Source organism: Anopheles cruzii, chromosome 2, assembly GCF_943734635.1.
Source record: "Anopheles cruzii chromosome 2, idAnoCruzAS_RS32_06, whole genome shotgun sequence".
NCBI lineage: Eukaryota > Metazoa > Arthropoda > Insecta > Diptera > Culicidae > Anopheles > Anopheles cruzii.
The window spans coordinates 42,870,459-42,888,629 of record NC_069144.1 but is presented as its reverse complement, the minus strand read 5'-3'; the positions used below and the strand labels follow the sequence as shown (position 1 = coordinate 42,888,629).

Sequence of the window (18,171 nt, the reverse complement as noted above, 5' to 3'; positions counted from 1 at the left end):
GACAATAAACGAACGAACTAAGGGGGGCCATATTATGTAAACGATGTTTGTTGCGATAGTAAAGAAATACAACGGAAAAAAATGCGAGATTGGTTGATTAGAGATTCCCACCAATCAACCGTTCGCTGTGTGTGTGTGTGTGTGCTCCGGACATGTGTTAGTCAGTCGTGTGACACACAATAAATAGACCATTCAACAAAAGGACCACTTTGCATGCACGAACGACCTAACAACCTGCAACACACACGCACACACAGCGACAGCGACAGCGAGAGCTGTCAGTTTGAATTTACCGTTGGGCGAAAGCTGAGTGCGCGGGCTGTAGAATGAATAAACAATGGCCAACGCGGGGTGTGTGTGTGTGTGTGCACAGGAATTCAGAGTTGCAACTCCTCTCTCGGTTCGTGATGGTGGCGTGAAGTGTGCCCCGCGAGCCCCCCTTTCCGTGCTCCGGCGATGCTGTGCTGTTAATTTGTCTGTCGATTGGTTTGCCATTCGCACGCGCCAACGACTCAAGACAACTCTCCGAACACGGTTTTATGTTCCAAAGCCTCCTCTGCGCGCGCGCACACGCTACCCGGTCGTAGTACGCGCATGATGTGACATCATTTGTCGTTATTAAGTGTCATAAAAAGAAGACTTTCGTGCGGGATGATGATGATGATGATGGCCGCGTATTCTTCTATGCGCAGCACACTATGCTAGAGCGCGCGAGTTGGTGTGCTTGCTGCTACACAGCTGATGCTTTTGTTGCACCACTTTGTGGGAGGACACTTGGTGGGGGGGGAGAGGTGATTTTCATATTCAAATCCCCCCGGTGTCGGTGTCGTGTGTTCCGTTCGACCGGTTTAATAAATCTAAATCGTGTTTCGTGCTGTGTTGTTGGTTGAGAGACTCCTTTTGAAAACGCGGGGTTTTTGTGTGGTGCCGATTGTGACTCGGTGCCGTGTTTGCATTTGTTATTTCTCTTCCAATTGAATGTGCTTGCCGAAGGTCTCTCTCGCTCTGTCTCTCTCTGTTGCTGCTGCTGATGTTGTTGCGGTAACGAGTTGTCGTGCATAATGGCCGTTGTTTGTGGCACAAACGCAAAGGAAAAAAGGGGGCAAAAAAATAATAACGACCTAACCAACGAACCAAACCAACAAACAACAACAACCAATGGCAAAGCCGGGAACCAATATGGAAACCGGGTTTCGAAATACTAGTATTCTGTGTTGGCCGTTTTATTTATCTTAAAACCTTTGGCATGTTTTACATAGGGCCATCATCATCGTCATCAGCATCAGCATCATCTTTACATTTTCTCCGAGCAGCTATACACATTATGCATGCCTCCATCTCACTCCGTCTCCGTCCTTTGAAGTGGCTCGCTGCCTCTCTCTCCGACTCCGTCTCCATCTCTCTCGCTCGCTGACTTCGTTTTAATGTACAAACATTATTTTCTTCAGACTCCACCAGCACACCAGACCTTCAGCCTTCTTCGGTTATTAGCAGCGTGTGTTGGCCATGTCTCTGTTTGTTAAACGACGAAGAGAGTGAAGAACAGTGTGTGTTTACATTACATTGTGTGTGCATTCATTCGGGGATGGCCGCGAAACAAGATGTTACTGTTTGAGATAAACTTAAAACGCAACTAAAACCGTACCCCATTCCCCCGGCTACTCGACTCTTCCGGTGAAGACGAAGAGCCGGCCGCTTTTAAGCGCGCAAATATAGCGCATACCTTCGCGTGCGTGTGTTTCCGGTGTGTGTGTGTCTTGAGGTGTCCTGCACACGGCGGCGGCGGGGACTCTCTCCTGTGTACGGTGTCAGAATTTGGTCGCTCGCCAAAATGATGGACCTGTTGCCGGAGCTAACGATGATCCCATCGTTATCGCCGCCATTTTTCACGCTCCTGCCATCCAGCGCGCTGGCGGCGAGCTTTCAAACGTCACCGAAATCGAACGGTCGCAGTAGCCACGGATCGGGCGACTTGCTGGAGGTTCGTCTTTCACTCACTCACTCACCGGGGCCCTGTCTGTGGGTTTCTTCAAACTTTCGTTCTGTGGGGGGCGGACGGGCGAGGGACACAAACGGTTTATACTACAAGTTCTCCAGAACACTAAGCTCACCTTCCTCTCTCCCCTTCCTCCTTTGCAGAAAGATGAAAAGCTGTGCGACTACTACCGCCGGATGCCGGTCCTGTACGACAAGAGCCATCCGCACTACAAGTTCCAGTCGAAGAAGGAAAAGGCGTGGCGCGAGCTGAGCCGGCTGTGCGAGATGGACGTGGAGCAGTGCAAAAAGCGCATGACCTACTTCCGGTGTCGGTTTACGGTCGAGCGGCGCATCATGAAGAATGGCGTCAACTGTAGCGAGTGGCCGCTGCTCGAGAAGCTCAAGTTTCTGAACAAACACATCAAAATCCGGAGACCCCGGGCGCCGAACGGTGAACCGGACGACACGTAAGTTGCGGTTCCCGCCATCAGAATTGGCCATAGTAGGCTGCTGTGTCAAACACAGTTGCACGCGGTCACCGAGCAGTAGCACATGGGCTGAAAAGTTTCGGGCCTAGGAAAGCAAACGCCAAACCCATTAATCCAGCACCGCCTTCTATGTTTTCAATGTTCTTTTTGTGGAACGATTTATCTTTTGCCTCAGTTTTGGGCGATCAGAACTCTCTTCATTCGAACGAACGCAATTTGAAGTTCAATTCACTGCAGATGGTGGTTTCCCTTCTCGAGATAATCGATGAATGCCTCACGACGTACATTTCAAAATACCGAGGCAATATCTTTTCCAGCCCGATTGTTGTGCTTTGGACGAGGTTTTTTTTGAGCAGAGTTTAAATGCTCAAAAGCAATGCAAAGCCCACACGGTCTTCCGATATCTTTACAACGCTATCTAACTGACGCAACGATTCAAACGGATTCAAAATGGTATTGTGGATTTTTTTAAGTTTTCTGCCGTTACTGTCCTCATTTGGAGTCTCTACGAGCACGTTTGAAGTCAGCCAACCAACATTTTATTGTTGTTTCTGATGGCTGTGGTGTTCTTATAACATTTTTCAAGTCCTTCGCTTCACGTGAACGATATTTTCTCCCATCAAGAAGCGATGTAAAATTAAAAACCGAAATTGAATGAATCATGAAATTATGAAATTTTAATAGCTTTCTTCTGAAGGTTAGTACTAACCGGTGGAAAAGCGATGAATGCAATAAGACAAGCTATGTCCGAAGAGCTATCTATATCCGAAGAATGGCGAAAGAGTATACAAGAAAAGAGATCGCTTGGACTGTATCAACTACAGAGGGGGATAGCTTTATTATGTGCGTCATACAAGGTGTGGGATAAGGTGCTGGAGAACCGACTATGACCAATAGCGAAGACCAGATTATAGGGTAATACCTAGGTGGTTTCAGATCGGGAAGATCAACTACCGATCAAATATTCTGTACCTGTATAAGTAATCTCCTAAAATTCTGGGAATATAACGTCGACGTATAGATGGAAACAGCCTATAAACTGCTGTAGTAGAGTTTGGTATTCACAGCAAACTAATTAGAATGATCCAGCTTTGTCTGCACGGTACCTCGGCGTGTATTCGAATTAACGGAGAATTATCGACGAGCTTTCCGACAGATAGCGGGCTGAAACAGGGAGAAGGGCTCTCTGCTATATTATTCAATCTTGCCCTGGAACGAGCATGATCCGCATGATTCCCGTCCCGACACAAAGGGGACACTCTGCACCAAATGAACAGATCAGATAGTTGCATATGCGGACGATATTAATATGATGTCTTGGTCACAACTGTTGGCCACAAAGATTTTTATGCAACTACAGGACAGAGCAACAGAACAGGCAAGTCCTGAAAATAAACAAGGATAAAACAATAAATACTAGTTGCCGAATACAACTTGGAGAACGTCTGGAAGCTTCGTATACCTCCGGTACCAATTCTGCAGCAGATGGTAATGCAGAAGACAAGATACGTTGCAGAATACAAATAGCCAACCGGCCTATAATCAAATCAACGATAGGGCACAGACAGGGTAAACTAAGATAATAGAAGACGACAATCCGCGAACTGTCTTGTAGCTTTAGCTTTCTTTTGAAGATGCGTACTAACCGAAGGAAAAGCGATTAATGCAATGAGACTAGCTATGTGCCGTCTATGACTCGGTACTTTTCAGTCCATGTGTTAGTATCGACGGCAAAGGAGCAACCGGGAAACTCCCAGACCCGGGAGCGCGCGCGCCACGGATGTAACAACCATTTCAACTTCAATTGCCTCCGTTCATATCATGTTTCCGCGCTCTTCGGTCCCGGACGACGTCCCGGAACTCCCCCGTCCCGTCTCCGCCGAAAGGCTGCTAAACATCTGGTTATTAAATGGTGGTGATGTTTTGTGATGTTTGCCTTCGTATGTGCCTCTCACAAAGGCCCGGGCCCGGGTTGTCCGACCCGGCGGGAGAGGTCGCACGGAGCGCGGGCTAATAGCGCGCGCTGTTATTTGTTGTTGTGGCGCGCTGGTCTTATATGTTTCCTTTGTTGCGGATGGGTGGCGGCGGCGCCGGCGGGATGGGTGACTGTTTGCCGCACATCCCGCCTCCTCGTAGCGGCCAAGTCAGGCAATTTATTCTCTTTCGGCCCGGCCTCCCCGACCCGAAAGTGCCGTCAATCATTGGAAACACTTAAAAGTGTAACAAAATGGCGCAATGGTATCGTGGCCGGAGGAGTTGCGTGCAAATTTGAAGTTGGACTTCATTTGGGGTGTATGGAAAACACGGAGCTGGAGCTTCACTGGGACTGTGTGGGGATCGGAATTAATCTAATCAAGACGAGTGAAAGAAGTCACGTCCGCCGGGTGACCACCGCGGAACGTTCCTGGAGATGGACTTCTGAGTACAGAAAAGGGTATTAATTGTTTCTCTCCCTGTCTCTCTCTCTCTCTCTTCCGGGCCAGTGACGACGAAACGAACCCGATGAACATTCTGCGGAAGCGCCAGCGGGAGCAGCAGGAAGACGCGAAGGACGATCTGCACGCGTACCTGGACCTCCAGCAGATGGCGGCGGCGGCGCAGAATCCGCAGGCGCAGCTCCACTACCAGCAGCAGCTGAAGCTGCAGGGCCACGGCCCATTCGGGGGCCACCACGGAGCCGGTTTCCCACCCACCGACATGTCCCTGCACCACCTGCAACCGCCTCCGCCGCACCCGCAGTCACACCGCGACCACCAGCACCCGCACCAGTCCCACCAGCAACCGGGGGTGCCGGGCCAGCACCACCCGCAGCAAGTGCCACACCCGAACCCACTGGCCGGGCACCCGTTCCGGGGCGGCGGCGGCGGACTGGGTTCGGTCGGGGTCGGGCACCACCATTCGCAGCAGCAGCAGCAAGCGGCGCACCATCACCACGCCGCCGCCGCCGCCGCCATGCACGGTGCCGCCGGCGGCCACCACCACCCGGGGGTGGGGGGCGGTCACCAGCAGCCGACGCCGGTCGAGTCGCCGATCCCGGCCGCCATCTCGAACGTCGAGGCGTCGTACAGTGTGCCGAAGCGGCAGCGCACCAGCTACGACGGGGACGAGGCGTCCCTGTCCAACTTTAACCTCAACCGCACGGTCAAGTACCAGAACAATCTCGAGCACAGCGCCCACCTGGACGAGCACGGTGCGTACGGGCTGTACGTGGGCGAGGTGCTCCGTAAGCTGCCCGAGCGGATATCGTCCCTTACCTCGCTCAAGATCATGCAGCTCCTGTACGAGGCTCAGGTGCAGTCCTTCGAAACGGCGGATGCCGTCGCTGCGGCCAGTAACGGGGGTAACGCCGGCAAAAAGGACATGAGCAACGGTAGTACCGGAGGTGGCGGTGGCAGCCTGCAGAACGGTGGAGGAACCGCCGCATCGTCCGAGGGTCGCCAGTCGACGGAGAGCGCTGAATCGAGCAAGGAATAGGCCCCGGCTAAGACGCCGCAGCCACCACCGCCCGTGCCGTCGGTTTTGTGGTGGTAGCGCGCCCTCCACAACAACAAAGGACCCTGACGACACTGCTCCTTGCGCCTGCCTGAGAAGGACACCAGCGCAACCATCGGTTTCCCCGTTCGTCCCGCGCGTGTGCCATCCATCCACACCACTCACACTCACCCGCCCGCTTATGATGTGTTATGTAGCTAATTGTAGGGATCCGGCGGGATAGTTTCGGTCTGCATTGTTTCAATGGAAATTTGAATACATTTCAAAGCGACTTGGGGGGAGAAGAAAGCCGGCGTTAGCGGGGAACAGCGTCGACAGGGGAAACGGCGTTTCTAGGAGGTCCTGTGGCGCGAGGTCCTTTAGGGACGCCCCAGATGGCAGCAGTGTAGCTGCTTTGCGCATATTTAAGCCCCATGCATGTTGATTTTTAACTCCAATAGCGAGTCCCACTAACGATTGTAAGATAAGCAAACCGAAAGGCGATCGTGTGTGTGTGTGGAGCGATCGTTAAACAATTAAAACCTTTTCTCTAACCCACACACGCAAAGACGCATGCTCGGAGTCAGCCACGGCGGTTGCCCGTGGGAAAGGACGGCGAAAGATGGTAGATCGCGGGGTCGCAAAGAGCAACACAAACACGAAAACAACCCAATCATATACCGTTTTCATTTCCCTCTGTCCTAGGTTTAGAACGAATACCTGTATGATGTTGATTGAGAGCAAATTATAAGCATTATTATGTATCAAAAGTGTGTATGCGAGCGAGCTAGCAAGAAAGAGAGACAGAGAGAGAGAGAGCGCGCGAAATCAGAAGCGAAGCAAACAGAATTAATACAATAAATGTTTTAAAACATCGTAAACTGGGTTTGTTTTTTGAAAACTTTCGTCAATTGTTGACTTCGGCGTCCGGCGAGGTAAGTGCGAAAATGCTCCATCTGCTCCATTTCGCGATGATCCGGCGTTTCAGAAGATGGAGCTTCCCCGTGACGTTTCCGATCGGCTTCCCACCGTCAGTATTTGGTTCGATTTGCTCGAAAACAACCCGAATTATACTGAATTTCATGTTACGTTTGTATCGGAGGCCCCTCCCGGGAGGTTTGGTCCTGTATTCACTGTCCGGGGTCACAAAACTACGCTGTGCAAAATTTCACGCTTGGTTCGGTTCAGTAGTTTTGGAGAAATAGCGAAACAAGCGATGCAAATCCTAAAAAAATAGCAATTTTGGGATAAAATCCGAAACCCGAAAAATCCGAAATTTGAATAGGGGAGCAGGAGCGACTGGTAGGTAGCCCAAGCGACTTGCATGCAATGTTGCACGCAACGTGTGCAAATTTTCTTTCCTAAAACTTGTACGCAATATTGCATACACATTTTGGAAAGCAATCTTGTATGCAATGTTTTGTGTAGAACTTGTACACGAATCATGCACCGGAAAATTGCACCCAAATAATTGGCAAGCAATAATACTGAAATGTTGCAACACATATTGTTTAACGAAATGTTTTCTTGCAAACTTGCACCGGAAAATTGCTCCAAAATATATCACACCGATCAATATTGAAATATTGCCGAAAATATTGTTTGGTCGTATCATGCAATATTATTATACAATTTTTCCATGCAAGCTTCGCACTCAAGATTGCATACATCATTGCACTCTCATACAAACGTAACGTAAAATTCAGTATAATTCAGGTTGTTTTAGAACAAATCGAACCAAATTCTACAGGATACGTGCGAGAAGGGAAGCCGATCGGACACGTCACCGGGATCGTCTGAAACACCGGATCGTTTGAAACACCGGATCATCGAGAAATGAGGATGAAATGAGGCGTGGCGACGCACGCCGGGAACACCCATGTGTTAAAATAAAATAAAGCCACTGAATGACCGCAGGGCGGCGAGTAAAGTTCATAAAGATACTTGTTTATTTCTCATCAAACACCTACTGCCAGTCTCTATTTTATTTAATTTTGTTCACGATCTACCGTGGTGATCGGTTAAATTACGCACCGGCGATTGCGGATCGGCCGGTGGCGTGTTGAGATACTGATAAAGGTGGCCGAGCAACAGTTCGTTCGGCCCATCGGAAGCTGGTGTCGCCCCGGTGGCCAGCAAATCGTCGCGCGATCGCAACAGGGGCAGCTTCACCTTTTCCACCAACCCCAGAACGGCGTTGATGAGACACACGACGAAGGACAGTGTTCCGAGCAGCACCAGCGGTTGCAGCAGCGTGAGGTGCAGGTTCAGCAGACTTCCGCCGGGGTGATGATAGTGGTACGGCTCCTTGACGAACGTTCCATCAACGGACAGTGGCAGTTTCCATGTCAAACCAGTGACCGCCCCCCCGGAATGATGATGCCCGCCGTGGTACGCGTGTTGTGGATGCTGCGGCCAGTGGTAGTGATGCGTATGTTCCGGATCTCCACTTCCGCCGTGCCATTCTCCGCCGTAACTGTCGAAGTAACGAGTCGGATTGCCATCGGCGGGAGAGTGGCGCGTTTGAACGGCCATCCCACCCTCGGCAGGTTCCTTTGGGGGCAGCGTTCTATTCACTAGCAAACGATCGTTATGACGCGAATGGGCAATCATCTCGTACGGCCAAGCAGACTCTCGATCCTGGGGACCAGAGGGTAGGGAAGCAGAACCTGAAGAAGCGCCACCGTGACGCATCGTAGCACCACCAGCACCCGTTAAGAGGGTAACGATCACTTTCGGTAGTAAGACGGTCGCTAGGGTAACCATAAATGGCCAACCGGTTAGAAAGGATACCATTTTCACTTTACGAACCGCTTTCGTAGTGATCGCGAATCGGGTCTCGGGTAAGCAGTGTACTAATCCAACGTTGGCGCCGGTTAGCGGGTTTTATTAGTTTTAGCCTCGTCCCATGCAGGCTGCAGTGCAAGAGGGATCGTTCAGGAATGTCTTCGGTGAACAATAGCACCCATCAAGTTCTTGGATGATGGACAGCCATTCACGACGACAGTATGCGACGGTGCCATAGGAGAGTAAATGGCGATGGAAAGTGAAAATTGATCATTCACCGTAAAATGGGGCAAACTTACATCTCGTTGTTCCCAGGACAGTGGCAGTTTCAGGTCGATTCTTGGCCGCCCCACAAAACGACCTGTATAAGTGCGCTTGAACCTTCCAAGATGAAAGAAAATCGTAAGATAAAAAATTTAGGTTAATGCATGCCGAAGAATAATGTTGTCTTTAGTTCCTTTCTGTTTCCACATATTAAATACGTTCCAAATCCAAAATAAAAAAAAAGAAATTACAGTTGTGTTTCCGCCCGGGTTCGAACCGGGGACCTTCTGCGTGTGAAGCAGACGTGATAACCACTACACTACGGAAACCCACGTGCGAAAGGCGAAACATACGCAATTAAAACAGGTTGCCCGACCGAAGCAGCCAATCCTTTTGGCGCAAATATTCTCGAATGGATCGCAAAGAGCAAAGTGACAAAAGGAAACTTGTTTCTCTCGGCCTTTGATAAGATTTTATTACACATTTCTAATAACTGCTTACACTGGTTTTCGGGCGTCTCCCGCCCCGCGTCATTCCCCTTTCGCAACGGACAACCCTAGCAATGCCATCGATTGCTCTTTGTATTTCTCCAGATTGTAGGCATTTTCTCCCTCGTTGAACAGTCTCGTCACGGCCGACGCATACTCGGCCGGAGCCATCACCCATCCGCCATCCCCTTCGGTCCGGCCCCAATTGAGCGTCGCTTCGGCGCTTCGTTTGCTGCGATTCCGCTCGAAATCGTAGTACTCCATGTCGGCCTCACCTTTGGTCGCTTCCCACGGTTCGACCGTGTTCGACTCGTGGTAGAGCGCCGTCAGCAGGTAGATCGCATAGTCGTAGTTTTGCTTCTTCAGCGGACACCGGTCGGTGACGATCGTGAGCACGTCCGTCTCCGCATCGTACCGTTCGCCGACCAGCCGGAGCATCTTATCTTTCGCATGCCGGTCCAGCTGGAGGGCCGCCCCAAGCTTCAGCTGCACGGTGACAATGCGCGACAGCGGATTGCGGATGGTCGGCAGGGCGTGGCAGTAGTCGGCCGTGATGCAGGTCACCGGGAAATGTTTCTCCATGCGTTCCTCCGTTTCCAGTCCCTTCGGCCACGGAGTGCAGAACTGTTTCAGTGCCTCACACTGACGCTTGATCACGGGCGGTGTGAGATGCAGGAAATTGGGAATCTTCATCAGTTCCGCGTTTGCGTACTTCCCCGGGGGCATCTGGTTTCGCTTCGTAACGTATCCCTGGCGCAACGGCAGCGGGACGGTGGCGGGTTGGAATGAGCGAGGCCCGGGCCACACGGCACCCCAGTCCTGATCCGTTGCCATCTGCTGTGATCTAGGTGGTAAAGCGAATTGGTACCATTCCATTCCACATTTCGGGAGCCCACGGTACTTACCGAGGTGGCGGAACTTCCGGCCTTGGGGCCTTTCGGCGAAGGGTTCGCTGATTTTTGACCTGGTTCAAGTTTAGCACTCGAAACTCTTCATCGTCGTGCTGTTGTTGGGTCTCCTCGTGCAGTGCCCGTCCCGATGACTGCAATCGAAATCTGGCTGTTTGGACTGCTCGTGACCATTGTGGCCGCGGAAGGCACCATGCCAGCAGGGCCATTGCTACCTGTAACCCGATTTTCCGAGACGAATTGCGAGTGTTTAGCCAAAGTCCCGGTCACTACCGGTTACCTCATGCAAAAACAGTTGTTTTGGTGTTTTATCCTTTTGACGGCTCAAACAAGAAACAGACTCCGGTTGACAGCTGTCAAAGGACACGCAGCGTTTGAACGAAAGCTTTAACGAAACTTTAAATCAAAAGCAGTTGAAGCGATTCTCGTTCGTCGGAAGTAAAACACAGAACTCCGGCACAACGTGTTTGGCGTGGGTAAGGATGTATTGCAAATCAATTCTATCTCTGTTTTAAACTACTTCCGATTAGTGATGTTGCGGTCACCGTTCGACCGATCGTTCTTGCGCGTTAGTTCATATGCCCTTACTATGTTCATGTTCCCATCGCCCCTTCGCTACTCGAGTGAACGTTCAACATTCACCCGACCGATCCCGCAATCCTTTATTATTTCTCGTAGAAGCGCGTAGAAAAAAAACGATTTTATATAAAATACAGTTCAATAACAACGTTGAGCGACGCGGCGCTCTTCTGGCGGCTGTTCAAGGTGTTACTTTTTAATGCCCATCAGCCGAATGTGTCGATTGCGTTCGCTATCGCTTTCGACGTTGTTGTTGGTTGTTCCACCGGCATGTACAACTGGTGGCTTCGCTGTCATTGCAGTGCTGCTGCTGGTGCTGCTGGTGCCAGACTTCGGTCCCCCGGCATCCTTTCCCTTTCCTAGCGTGCGATACCGGTTGCTGGCCGACGCTGCATTGGCTGTGGTGGTGGTAGGAAAAGAAATTCTTGAGTTTTCGTTCTTCAACCGGAAGTCGTTCTTCGGCAACGGTAGCAACGACTCACATCGACTGCCCGCCCGGTTCATGGCTCGCGGACTTTTGCCTAATCTTTTCGGGCTCTTTCTGCGATTCTCCTTGTTGACCGATAGCGTAACCTTACCCCCTTTCATGGAAGCGCGCCGCAAAACTGAAAAGCCGGAGAAAATGTTTTTGGAAAATCTGTGTGACACGCCACCAATCGGAAGCGGCTTACCCGGAGGGCAGTTTTTTCTAACGGCTTCCTTCTTACCTTTGTCGAGAACCTGCGGATCAACGTTCGATTCAACCAGCACTTTCGAAAACATCGAATCCGAACCCGCGCCATTCTCGCCGTTGGAGGCAATGCAGAAGGTGGAGTTGGCATTATCACATTCACCGACCGGCGTGACCAATTCATCGGACGTATCGGAAGTATCTTCCATTTGTTCGTCGCTTGATGAGCGCGCGGTAAGCAGTGGCCTTTTGACCTTCTGGCCACCGACCAAGCCAGCTGTGAAGGTGCTGCTGCTTGAGGCGGCATCCGGCAGTACCAGCTTCGGAATCTTGAGTCTCTGCGACGGAGCAGTCGTTGCCTTGGACGGTGTCCTACGCCCGGTAGCCGGTTTAAACTGTAGTGCCCGGTTCACTGTCTTGGGCTTCTTGAAAACAATCGGCTTCACCTGTTGCTGCTGGTGCTGGGCATCGAACCCTCGCTGGGCTGCGCAAATTTCGGACGGTTCCGTTTCCGACTCGCTGCCATGGTGCGACCTGAGGGTGCGCTTTAGCGTTCCACCGGTGGTGTCCGATGCCACCAGCTCGACGGCATCTTCGGAACAGTCGGATAGGTTCGCTATGTCTTCGATGGTACTTTCGTTGCTGATGTTTATCGTTTGTCGCAGCTCCTGCTGGCAAGCGTCATCGACAAAGCTTACGCCACGCTGCCGTTGGTTCAGTTTCACCAACTTTCGCATCTTTTCCAGCAGCACCACGTCGAGCCGGTCCATGCTGCGCAGGAGCAGAAAGTTTTGCTGAATGATGTCGCCACTGAGCAGCATTATCCGTTCCCACTGCTTATTCTCTTCGTAGAACGTCGACGACAGTTTCTCCATGTGCTCGAACTTCAAGGCTGCTTTCGCCGCGGCCAGCTGCCACTCCTTGCCATCGAGGAAAGCCTTCAACACCGTCGCCAAATCGGATTGCTGCACCTCGGTGCGCAAAGCGTTCAGATTGCGCAAAGCTTGCCGGTACCGTTCCTGCCAACGCTTCCTGTCGCCCTGCTGGCTCGCAACCTGCTTACCAAACCGATCGATGGAAGCATCCATCTTGGCAATGTCCTAACGGAGGGGGGAAACATAAAAATACGTGTTTCAACATAACTTTAACCTCGATGCTCGTTAACGGCTAATGGGATAAAGTGCTTCATTTGACAGAATGAACGTTCGTTAAGTTGAACGACGAAATAAAAGTGCAGAAGTAAACATAACAAACATACTCGCCGTGACCGGGCGCCGACCGGAACCGAAACTTAATAATTACCACCTTGGGGTCAACAAAAATGCTTCGCATCACGTCCCTTTTGCGAGCAGTCAGCTGGGGAAAGATCGAACAAAGTTGCACCGCCGTGATAACGAACCACCGTTCACCGTTGTTGGTCACATCTAACGCCACCGGCACACTGCCGGCGGATGGAACTGCGTTTACTACAGGCCACCGCACAGTGCGCCATTATGCCAAAAGCAAGGACAAGAAGAAGGACAAAAAACCTGGCCCAGCCAAGGTGGCGATCAACGAAGAGCAACTGGCCAGTCTGATCGACCTGCAGGCGCTCCGGACTCAGATGGAGAAGAGTATTGCGACGATGAAGGATGATTATGTAAAAAATCTTTCACTCCGCTCGACGACCGGCTCGATTGAAACGCTACGAATCGGCTACGAAGGCAAAGACTACCAGCTGCAGGAGTTGGGACAGGTAGTGCGTAAAAACCCGAAAACGATCGTCGTCAATCTGGTGTCGTTCCCGCAAACCATACCCGCCGTCCTGCAGGCCATCGAGCGCAGCGGCATGAACCTTAACCCGCAGCAGGACGGCACGACGCTGTTCATCCCCGTGCCAAAGGTAACCCGCGAACACCGGGAAGGGTTAGCGAAGAACGCAAAAGTGCTGTTCATCAAGTGTCGCGATCGGATCAAGGACGTGCAGAACCAATCGATCAAAAAGCTCAAAAAACAAGCGGACGCCTCGGAAGACGAAGCGTTCCAAGCGCAGCAACAAATCACCTTCATCGCCGATGGATTCGTCAAGGAGGCCGAGAAAATGATGGAAACCAAGCAGGCGGAACTGATCGGAGACAAGTAAGCGGCGCACAGTCCTTAGCAACGCGCGCCGCTCGAAGATAGCTAAATAAAATAACTCGAATAACAACCACGAACCACAAGTCCTTACCTCGTTCAGATGGGTACCGTCGAGCTTGACGATGCGGGCAATGTTTTCCGCTTGCTCCTTCAGCCTCGAGCGCATCGTTAGCAGTTTCTCTTTGCTTTGCAGTGTAAGGACATGTTGCTGCGCCTGAATGACACTGTTGTAGGAGCTATCGATGCGCGCCAGCCATGTGTTAAGCAGCGTTTCGTCGAGCTTCGGAGCGGTGGTGGCGCTGGCGCTGTTTCTGGTGCCCGACTTGCGCCTCAGCAGTTCCTCCAGCTCGGCCAGCTTCGCCTTTAGCCGTTCATTTTCTTCCGCCTGTTCATTAACCTTCTTCACCAGGAACTCCTTCGGTACGTTCGACGGCACAATGTTCTGCCGTACGGTCGTGCGGATCTTCTTCGCACGGGATGCGTACTTGAGCGTGTTGTACGTGTCGTCGTACGTCAGGTTCGACGGGGAAATGTTGGCAATCATCACCGTCTGGCAGTTGCCGCCGAGACTATCCTTCAGTATGCGCGTCAGATTGGAATCGCGGTAAGGAATGTGCTTCAAGCCGTCGGCTAGTTTGTTGATGCAATTGCCGAGCGCCAGCAACGATTTGTTGATGTTCGCACCCTCCTTGAACCGCAAACCGAGCCCTTTCGTGCTGGCGGCTCGCTCACTGCCGGCCAAATCTATCATCGACAGCTTTACCGAACGCTTCTGGCCCGTCTTTTTGTCCACCATGCGGATGTGCACCTGGAATATCGCGTGGCTGCGGCTGCTCTCGGCGTTGGCATCGGTCGGGTGCTGTGTGCGGTTCCGATTACCCAGTGCCAGCAGCTCCAACAGTTCCGTAGCGTTGTGGATCTGCTTCAACACCAGCCCACTGACGACGACTCCGTTCGCGTCTTCGCGCAGCTTCAGGGGGCCACTTTTGTCGAGCAGATTCATTACGAGCTCGTTGTACACCTCCAGATACGAAATCCCGATGTCGAATTTGCGCTCTTCGCTCAGCAGTTCGATGTGTTGAAACAATTCTTGCATCGTCAGGAAGGTGATTCCCGGACACATCTCGCTACCGAGCATCGTGTGCGTCTTGCCCGCACCGGTCGCCCCGTACACGAACACGGAACAATTGAAACCGTTCATAACGGATTGCACGAGGGGCCGCATGCACACCTCGAATATGTCCGCATTGGTGGACACATTGTCGAACACGTCGTCATATTCCATGGTCAGCTTCTTCTTGACGCGCTTGGTGATGTCGCGATACGTTTGCTTGACACCGTGGAAGAAAAAGAGCTCATCGTCGTCAACATCCGGATCAAAAACCAACGTTGATTTGTCCAAAACCTACGGAAGGGGCCGCAAACACAAACATTTGTAAGGAGGATAGTGGTACGAACTTGGGCACACATTCTGCCCCTACTGACCTTGACGATGTTCCTCGGATTTTGCTCCAGTTCGCGCGAATTGAACGGGCGCACCCGAACCGCAACACGGATGTTCCGCGAATCGGTGGCCATCGTTGCTGTTTCGCGTGTATTATATTTTCTTTCGAATTAACTCGTTAACGATTGTTAGAGCAGAGCTGATCAACGTCTTTCGAGAACACTCGTCACAACTCTCGACAAACTCACAACGCCATGTTTACTTTGATGCACTGGATCCAATTTTCTTGGGCATTTTCAAGCCGACCATCATTTGTAACATTCTTAATTTTGCAAATAATCACGATGCCACGAGAGAGGATGCCTTCGAAACAGGTTTGCCTTCCAATTGCTTTCGATTGCACTTGCACGACACACCGAAAACAACCAAAATATTTGTCCGTTAGCAGCTTGGCAGCAAAAGCCGAACAAAGAAGCGTTATTCAAGTTTGAGAATGCTCAACGGTCGTGCCTGGTGAAAAAGTAATGACCATCCGTTTGGCACCGCACAAGATTCTTACACAGAGCGGTGGGTAAACTTCGTGAACAATATTGGAATATTGGAAAACTGTTTTTCACTAGGTAAATTTTCTTGAAAATATTGCGAACATAAAAGAAACAATTAAAAAACAAACGTTAAGCTACAAAAAGGCTGAAAAAATGTACAATTAAACGGCATACAAGTTTTTCTTTGAAGGGGTTCTATTCTGTTTGCAAAGTCAGTAAAACTCTTTTTGGGTTTTTGGAGTTAATATAATGATTACGACAAGAAATTATAATTTCTTATTAAATTGACAAAACTATTTGCAATAATATCCAAACAGAACCAAGACAGATGATCCAACTATACTTAATAACGTTTTCACTGGGTACAACTGGGCCCCGAGCAGTTTGTTTTTGGCTTTAGAGAATCCAACGCGCAAAGGCCGGTTGTAAACAACAGATCGTGTTCGTGTTTCCTCGCTTCGCGTATTCCAACTTTAAATGAAAATAGCAGTCGAAGGATGCGCTCATGGAGAGCTGGAAAAGATATACGACCTTATCGGTACCATCCAAGAGGAGCAAAGCATAACCGTTGACCTGCTAATATGCTGCGGAGACTTTCAATCCACGCGGAACTTGCAGGACCTTCAGTGTATGGCCGTGCCGCCAAAGCACTTGGACATGGGCAGTTTCTACAAGTAGGTAATCACGTCGCTGGATTGGGTAGACAAGCAAGACTTACCCCTTTTCGTCGTCTGCAGGTACTACAGCGGAGAGAAAGTGGCCCCAATTTTGACGCTCTTCATAGGTGGAAACCACGAGGCGTCAAACTATCTCCAAGAACTACCCTACGGCGGCTGGGTAGCACCCAACATCTATTACCTCGGGTACGCCGGTGTGGTCGACTGCAACGGCGTGCGCATCGGTGGTATTTCGGGAATTTTCAAGAGCCACGACTTTCACAAGGGTCGCTTCGAGTTCCCTCCGTACACGGAAGCAACCAAACGGAGCGTCTACCACCAACGACACATCGATGTGTTTCGATTGAAGCAGTTAGGCCCCGGTGTTGACATAATGCTATCGCACGATTGGCCTCGCGGCATTACGGAGCACGGAAATGTGGCACAGTTGCTACGCTTTAAACCCGCTTTCCGCGAGGATATCGAAACCAACCGACTGGGCAGTGGGCCCTGTGAGGCTGTGCTCCGAGAACTTCAGCCTCCGTACTGGTTTGCAGCTCATTTGCACTGCAAGTTTGCTGCCCTCGTCGAGCATCCGGATGGGCAGCAGACCAAGTTTCTGGCGCTAGACAAGTGCCTGCCCAAGCGCCGCTTTCTGCAAATTCTTGACATTCCCACACCGGACGAGCAAGAAGAGAAGGGACAGAAAGACCGGAAAGTTCGGTTGCGATACGATCTCGAATGGCTAACGGTGCTAAACCTAACGAACCATCTGATCAGTGTCAGGCCTTCGAACGGCTACATGCCCGGGGCGGGCGGTGACGAGCGGTTTAACTTTACGCCGACCGAAACGGAGAAGGCGAAAGTTTTCCGTTGCTTCGATGGTGATCTAACGATACCGGATAATTTCGCCCGTATTGCAGAACCGTACCGATCGCCCGGCCCGGATGATTCCCTGGATATGTCTTGTGTCGAGCAACCGGCGGCGTACGTTAACCCGCAAACGACGACATTTTGCGATAAGCTAAATATCGACGATCCGCTCCGGTTGGCCATGCTGATGACGGGGCACACCTTGAACAAGTCCTCGTTCGTGGACAGTCTTTCGACGCAGACCGGAGATGTCGGTTCCCGAAATGCTGACGAGCTAAATGTTGACGATGATGACGAAGATGATGGTGATGGTGAAGAAGAAAAGACCACAAAGGATGCTCACACCGCAGCGATAGCAATAGAGAAGACTTCCCTTTCGTCTACTCTGCCTCAGCCCAAGTGGCGACCGCAGGAGTCGCATGATGAATCCGATCTGGTGACGACACTGAACGACGATTCCGTTGACCTGTCCGCCAGCAACGTTAGCGCTCTCAGCTTACCGACGCCGCAGAAATTGGGTGATAGCGTTTCAGAAACGTTGCCAGTGGACGATTTAAACTTGTCTAGTCCGGCGCCAGACCCTTCCGGCCAGACCGTCACGACACAATCGCCAGAAGCTGGTGCCGCCGATCCGGGCACTCCGCCTGTAAAAAAGTTTAAAAGAAGAAATCAAACAATCTATGCGAACGATGAAGGTGATTGAAGCTTTCTTGAACTGCAATTAAAGTAAAGTCGTCGCAATATTAGAAAGAAGAGATTAAGGTATAAATTGGATGCTCGGGAAGGTAAATAAATTTCTGCATGAGTGCAAAATACAATTTTAACTGACTGAACCTCCTTTTTTTATACAGAACAAATCTTTTCATTCAATTACTCTGGTTTGCAAAAGTAATGCCTTTCCGT

At 50.9% G+C, this 18,171-nt stretch overlaps 5 protein-coding genes and 1 non-coding gene across 7 annotated transcripts in view; 3 read left to right on the top strand and 3 right to left on the bottom strand.

Annotated features, from left to right (window-relative positions):
• The window catches only part of LOC128274901 (uncharacterized), a 55,125-nt gene extending 48,350 nt beyond the window's left edge, over positions 1 to 6,775 (top strand). Inside the window, exons 2-3 of the mRNA XM_053013245.1 lie at positions 2,140 to 2,444; positions 4,949 to 6,775. Coding sequence (XP_052869205.1) covers positions 2,140 to 2,444; positions 4,949 to 5,939 — 1,296 coding nt within the window. The 3' untranslated portion in view covers positions 5,940 to 6,775. The remainder of the gene's footprint in view (positions 1 to 2,139; positions 2,445 to 4,948) is intronic.
• Positions 6,776 to 9,243: 2,468 nt separating this feature from the next.
• Positions 9,244 to 9,316, bottom strand: Trnav-cac (transfer RNA valine (anticodon CAC)). The gene has a single exon. It is a non-coding gene; the product is annotated as a tRNA-Val (tRNA).
• A 135-nt stretch (positions 9,317 to 9,451) lies between these two features.
• LOC128267356 (28S ribosomal protein S35, mitochondrial) lies at positions 9,452 to 10,643 on the bottom strand. 2 transcript variants are annotated; one of them, XM_053004173.1, is made up of 2 exons: positions 10,381 to 10,643; positions 9,452 to 10,319 (listed from the first exon to the last, which is right to left on the bottom strand). In XM_053004173.1, exons 1-2 carry the CDS (start codon positions 10,590 to 10,592, stop codon positions 9,518 to 9,520), a joined length of 1,014 nt encoding a protein of 337 aa, XP_052860133.1. In that variant the 5' UTR covers positions 10,593 to 10,643; the 3' UTR covers positions 9,452 to 9,517. The 2 variants fall into 2 exon arrangements, with proteins under 2 accessions (XP_052860133.1, XP_052860134.1); XM_053004174.1 differs by having other exon boundaries at positions 9,452 to 10,323; positions 10,385 to 10,643.
• Positions 10,644 to 11,151: 508 nt separating this feature from the next.
• On the bottom strand, positions 11,152 to 15,328 carry LOC128277926 (kinesin-like protein KIF18A). The gene is made up of 5 exons (XM_053016530.1): positions 15,236 to 15,328; positions 13,842 to 15,155; positions 11,670 to 12,732; positions 11,445 to 11,567; positions 11,152 to 11,360 (listed from the first exon to the last, which is right to left on the bottom strand). The coding sequence occupies exons 1-5, from the start codon at positions 15,326 to 15,328 to the stop codon at positions 11,152 to 11,154; spliced, it is 2,802 nt and encodes a 933-aa protein (XP_052872490.1).
• On the top strand, positions 12,885 to 13,819 carry LOC128277927 (ribosome-recycling factor, mitochondrial). Its single transcript, XM_053016531.1, has one exon. It carries the CDS (start codon positions 12,954 to 12,956, stop codon positions 13,752 to 13,754), a length of 801 nt encoding a protein of 266 aa, XP_052872491.1. The 5' UTR covers positions 12,885 to 12,953; the 3' UTR covers positions 13,755 to 13,819.
• An 888-nt stretch (positions 15,329 to 16,216) lies between the features above and the next one.
• On the top strand, positions 16,217 to 18,023 carry LOC128267710 (lariat debranching enzyme). Its single transcript, XM_053004600.1, has 2 exons — positions 16,217 to 16,413; positions 16,477 to 18,023. Exons 1-2 carry the CDS (start codon positions 16,217 to 16,219, stop codon positions 17,969 to 17,971), a joined length of 1,692 nt encoding a protein of 563 aa, XP_052860560.1. The 3' UTR covers positions 17,972 to 18,023.
• The last annotated feature ends 148 nt before the right edge of the window (positions 18,024 to 18,171 follow it).

Excerpts from the sequence above, each read along its gene's own strand:
- LOC128267356 (XM_053004173.1), bottom strand. The coding sequence starts at position 10,592 with ATGGCCCTGCTGGCATGGTGCCTTCCGCGGCCACAATGGTCACGAGCA. Across the intron at positions 10,320-10,380 it reads CCGGAAGTTCCGCCACCTCG|ATCACAGCAGATGGCAACGG; the intron begins GTAAGTACCGTG and ends TTTACCACCTAG.
- LOC128277927 (XM_053016531.1), top strand. The coding sequence starts at position 12,954 with ATGCTTCGCATCACGTCCCTTTTGCGAGCAGTCAGCTGGGGAAAGATC.
- LOC128267710 (XM_053004600.1), top strand. The coding sequence starts at position 16,217 with ATGAAAATAGCAGTCGAAGGATGCGCTCATGGAGAGCTGGAAAAGATA. Across the intron at positions 16,414-16,476 it reads GACATGGGCAGTTTCTACAA|GTACTACAGCGGAGAGAAAG; the intron begins GTAGGTAATCAC and ends CGTCGTCTGCAG.
- LOC128277926 (XM_053016530.1), bottom strand. The coding sequence starts at position 15,328 with ATGGCCACCGATTCGCGGAACATCCGTGTTGCGGTTCGGGTGCGCCCG. Across the intron at positions 15,156-15,235 it reads ATCCGAGGAACATCGTCAAG|GTTTTGGACAAATCAACGTT; the intron begins GTCAGTAGGGGC and ends CCCCTTCCGTAG. Across the intron at positions 12,733-13,841 it reads ACGGTACCCATCTGAACGAG|GACATTGCCAAGATGGATGC; the intron begins GTAAGGACTTGT and ends CCCCTCCGTTAG.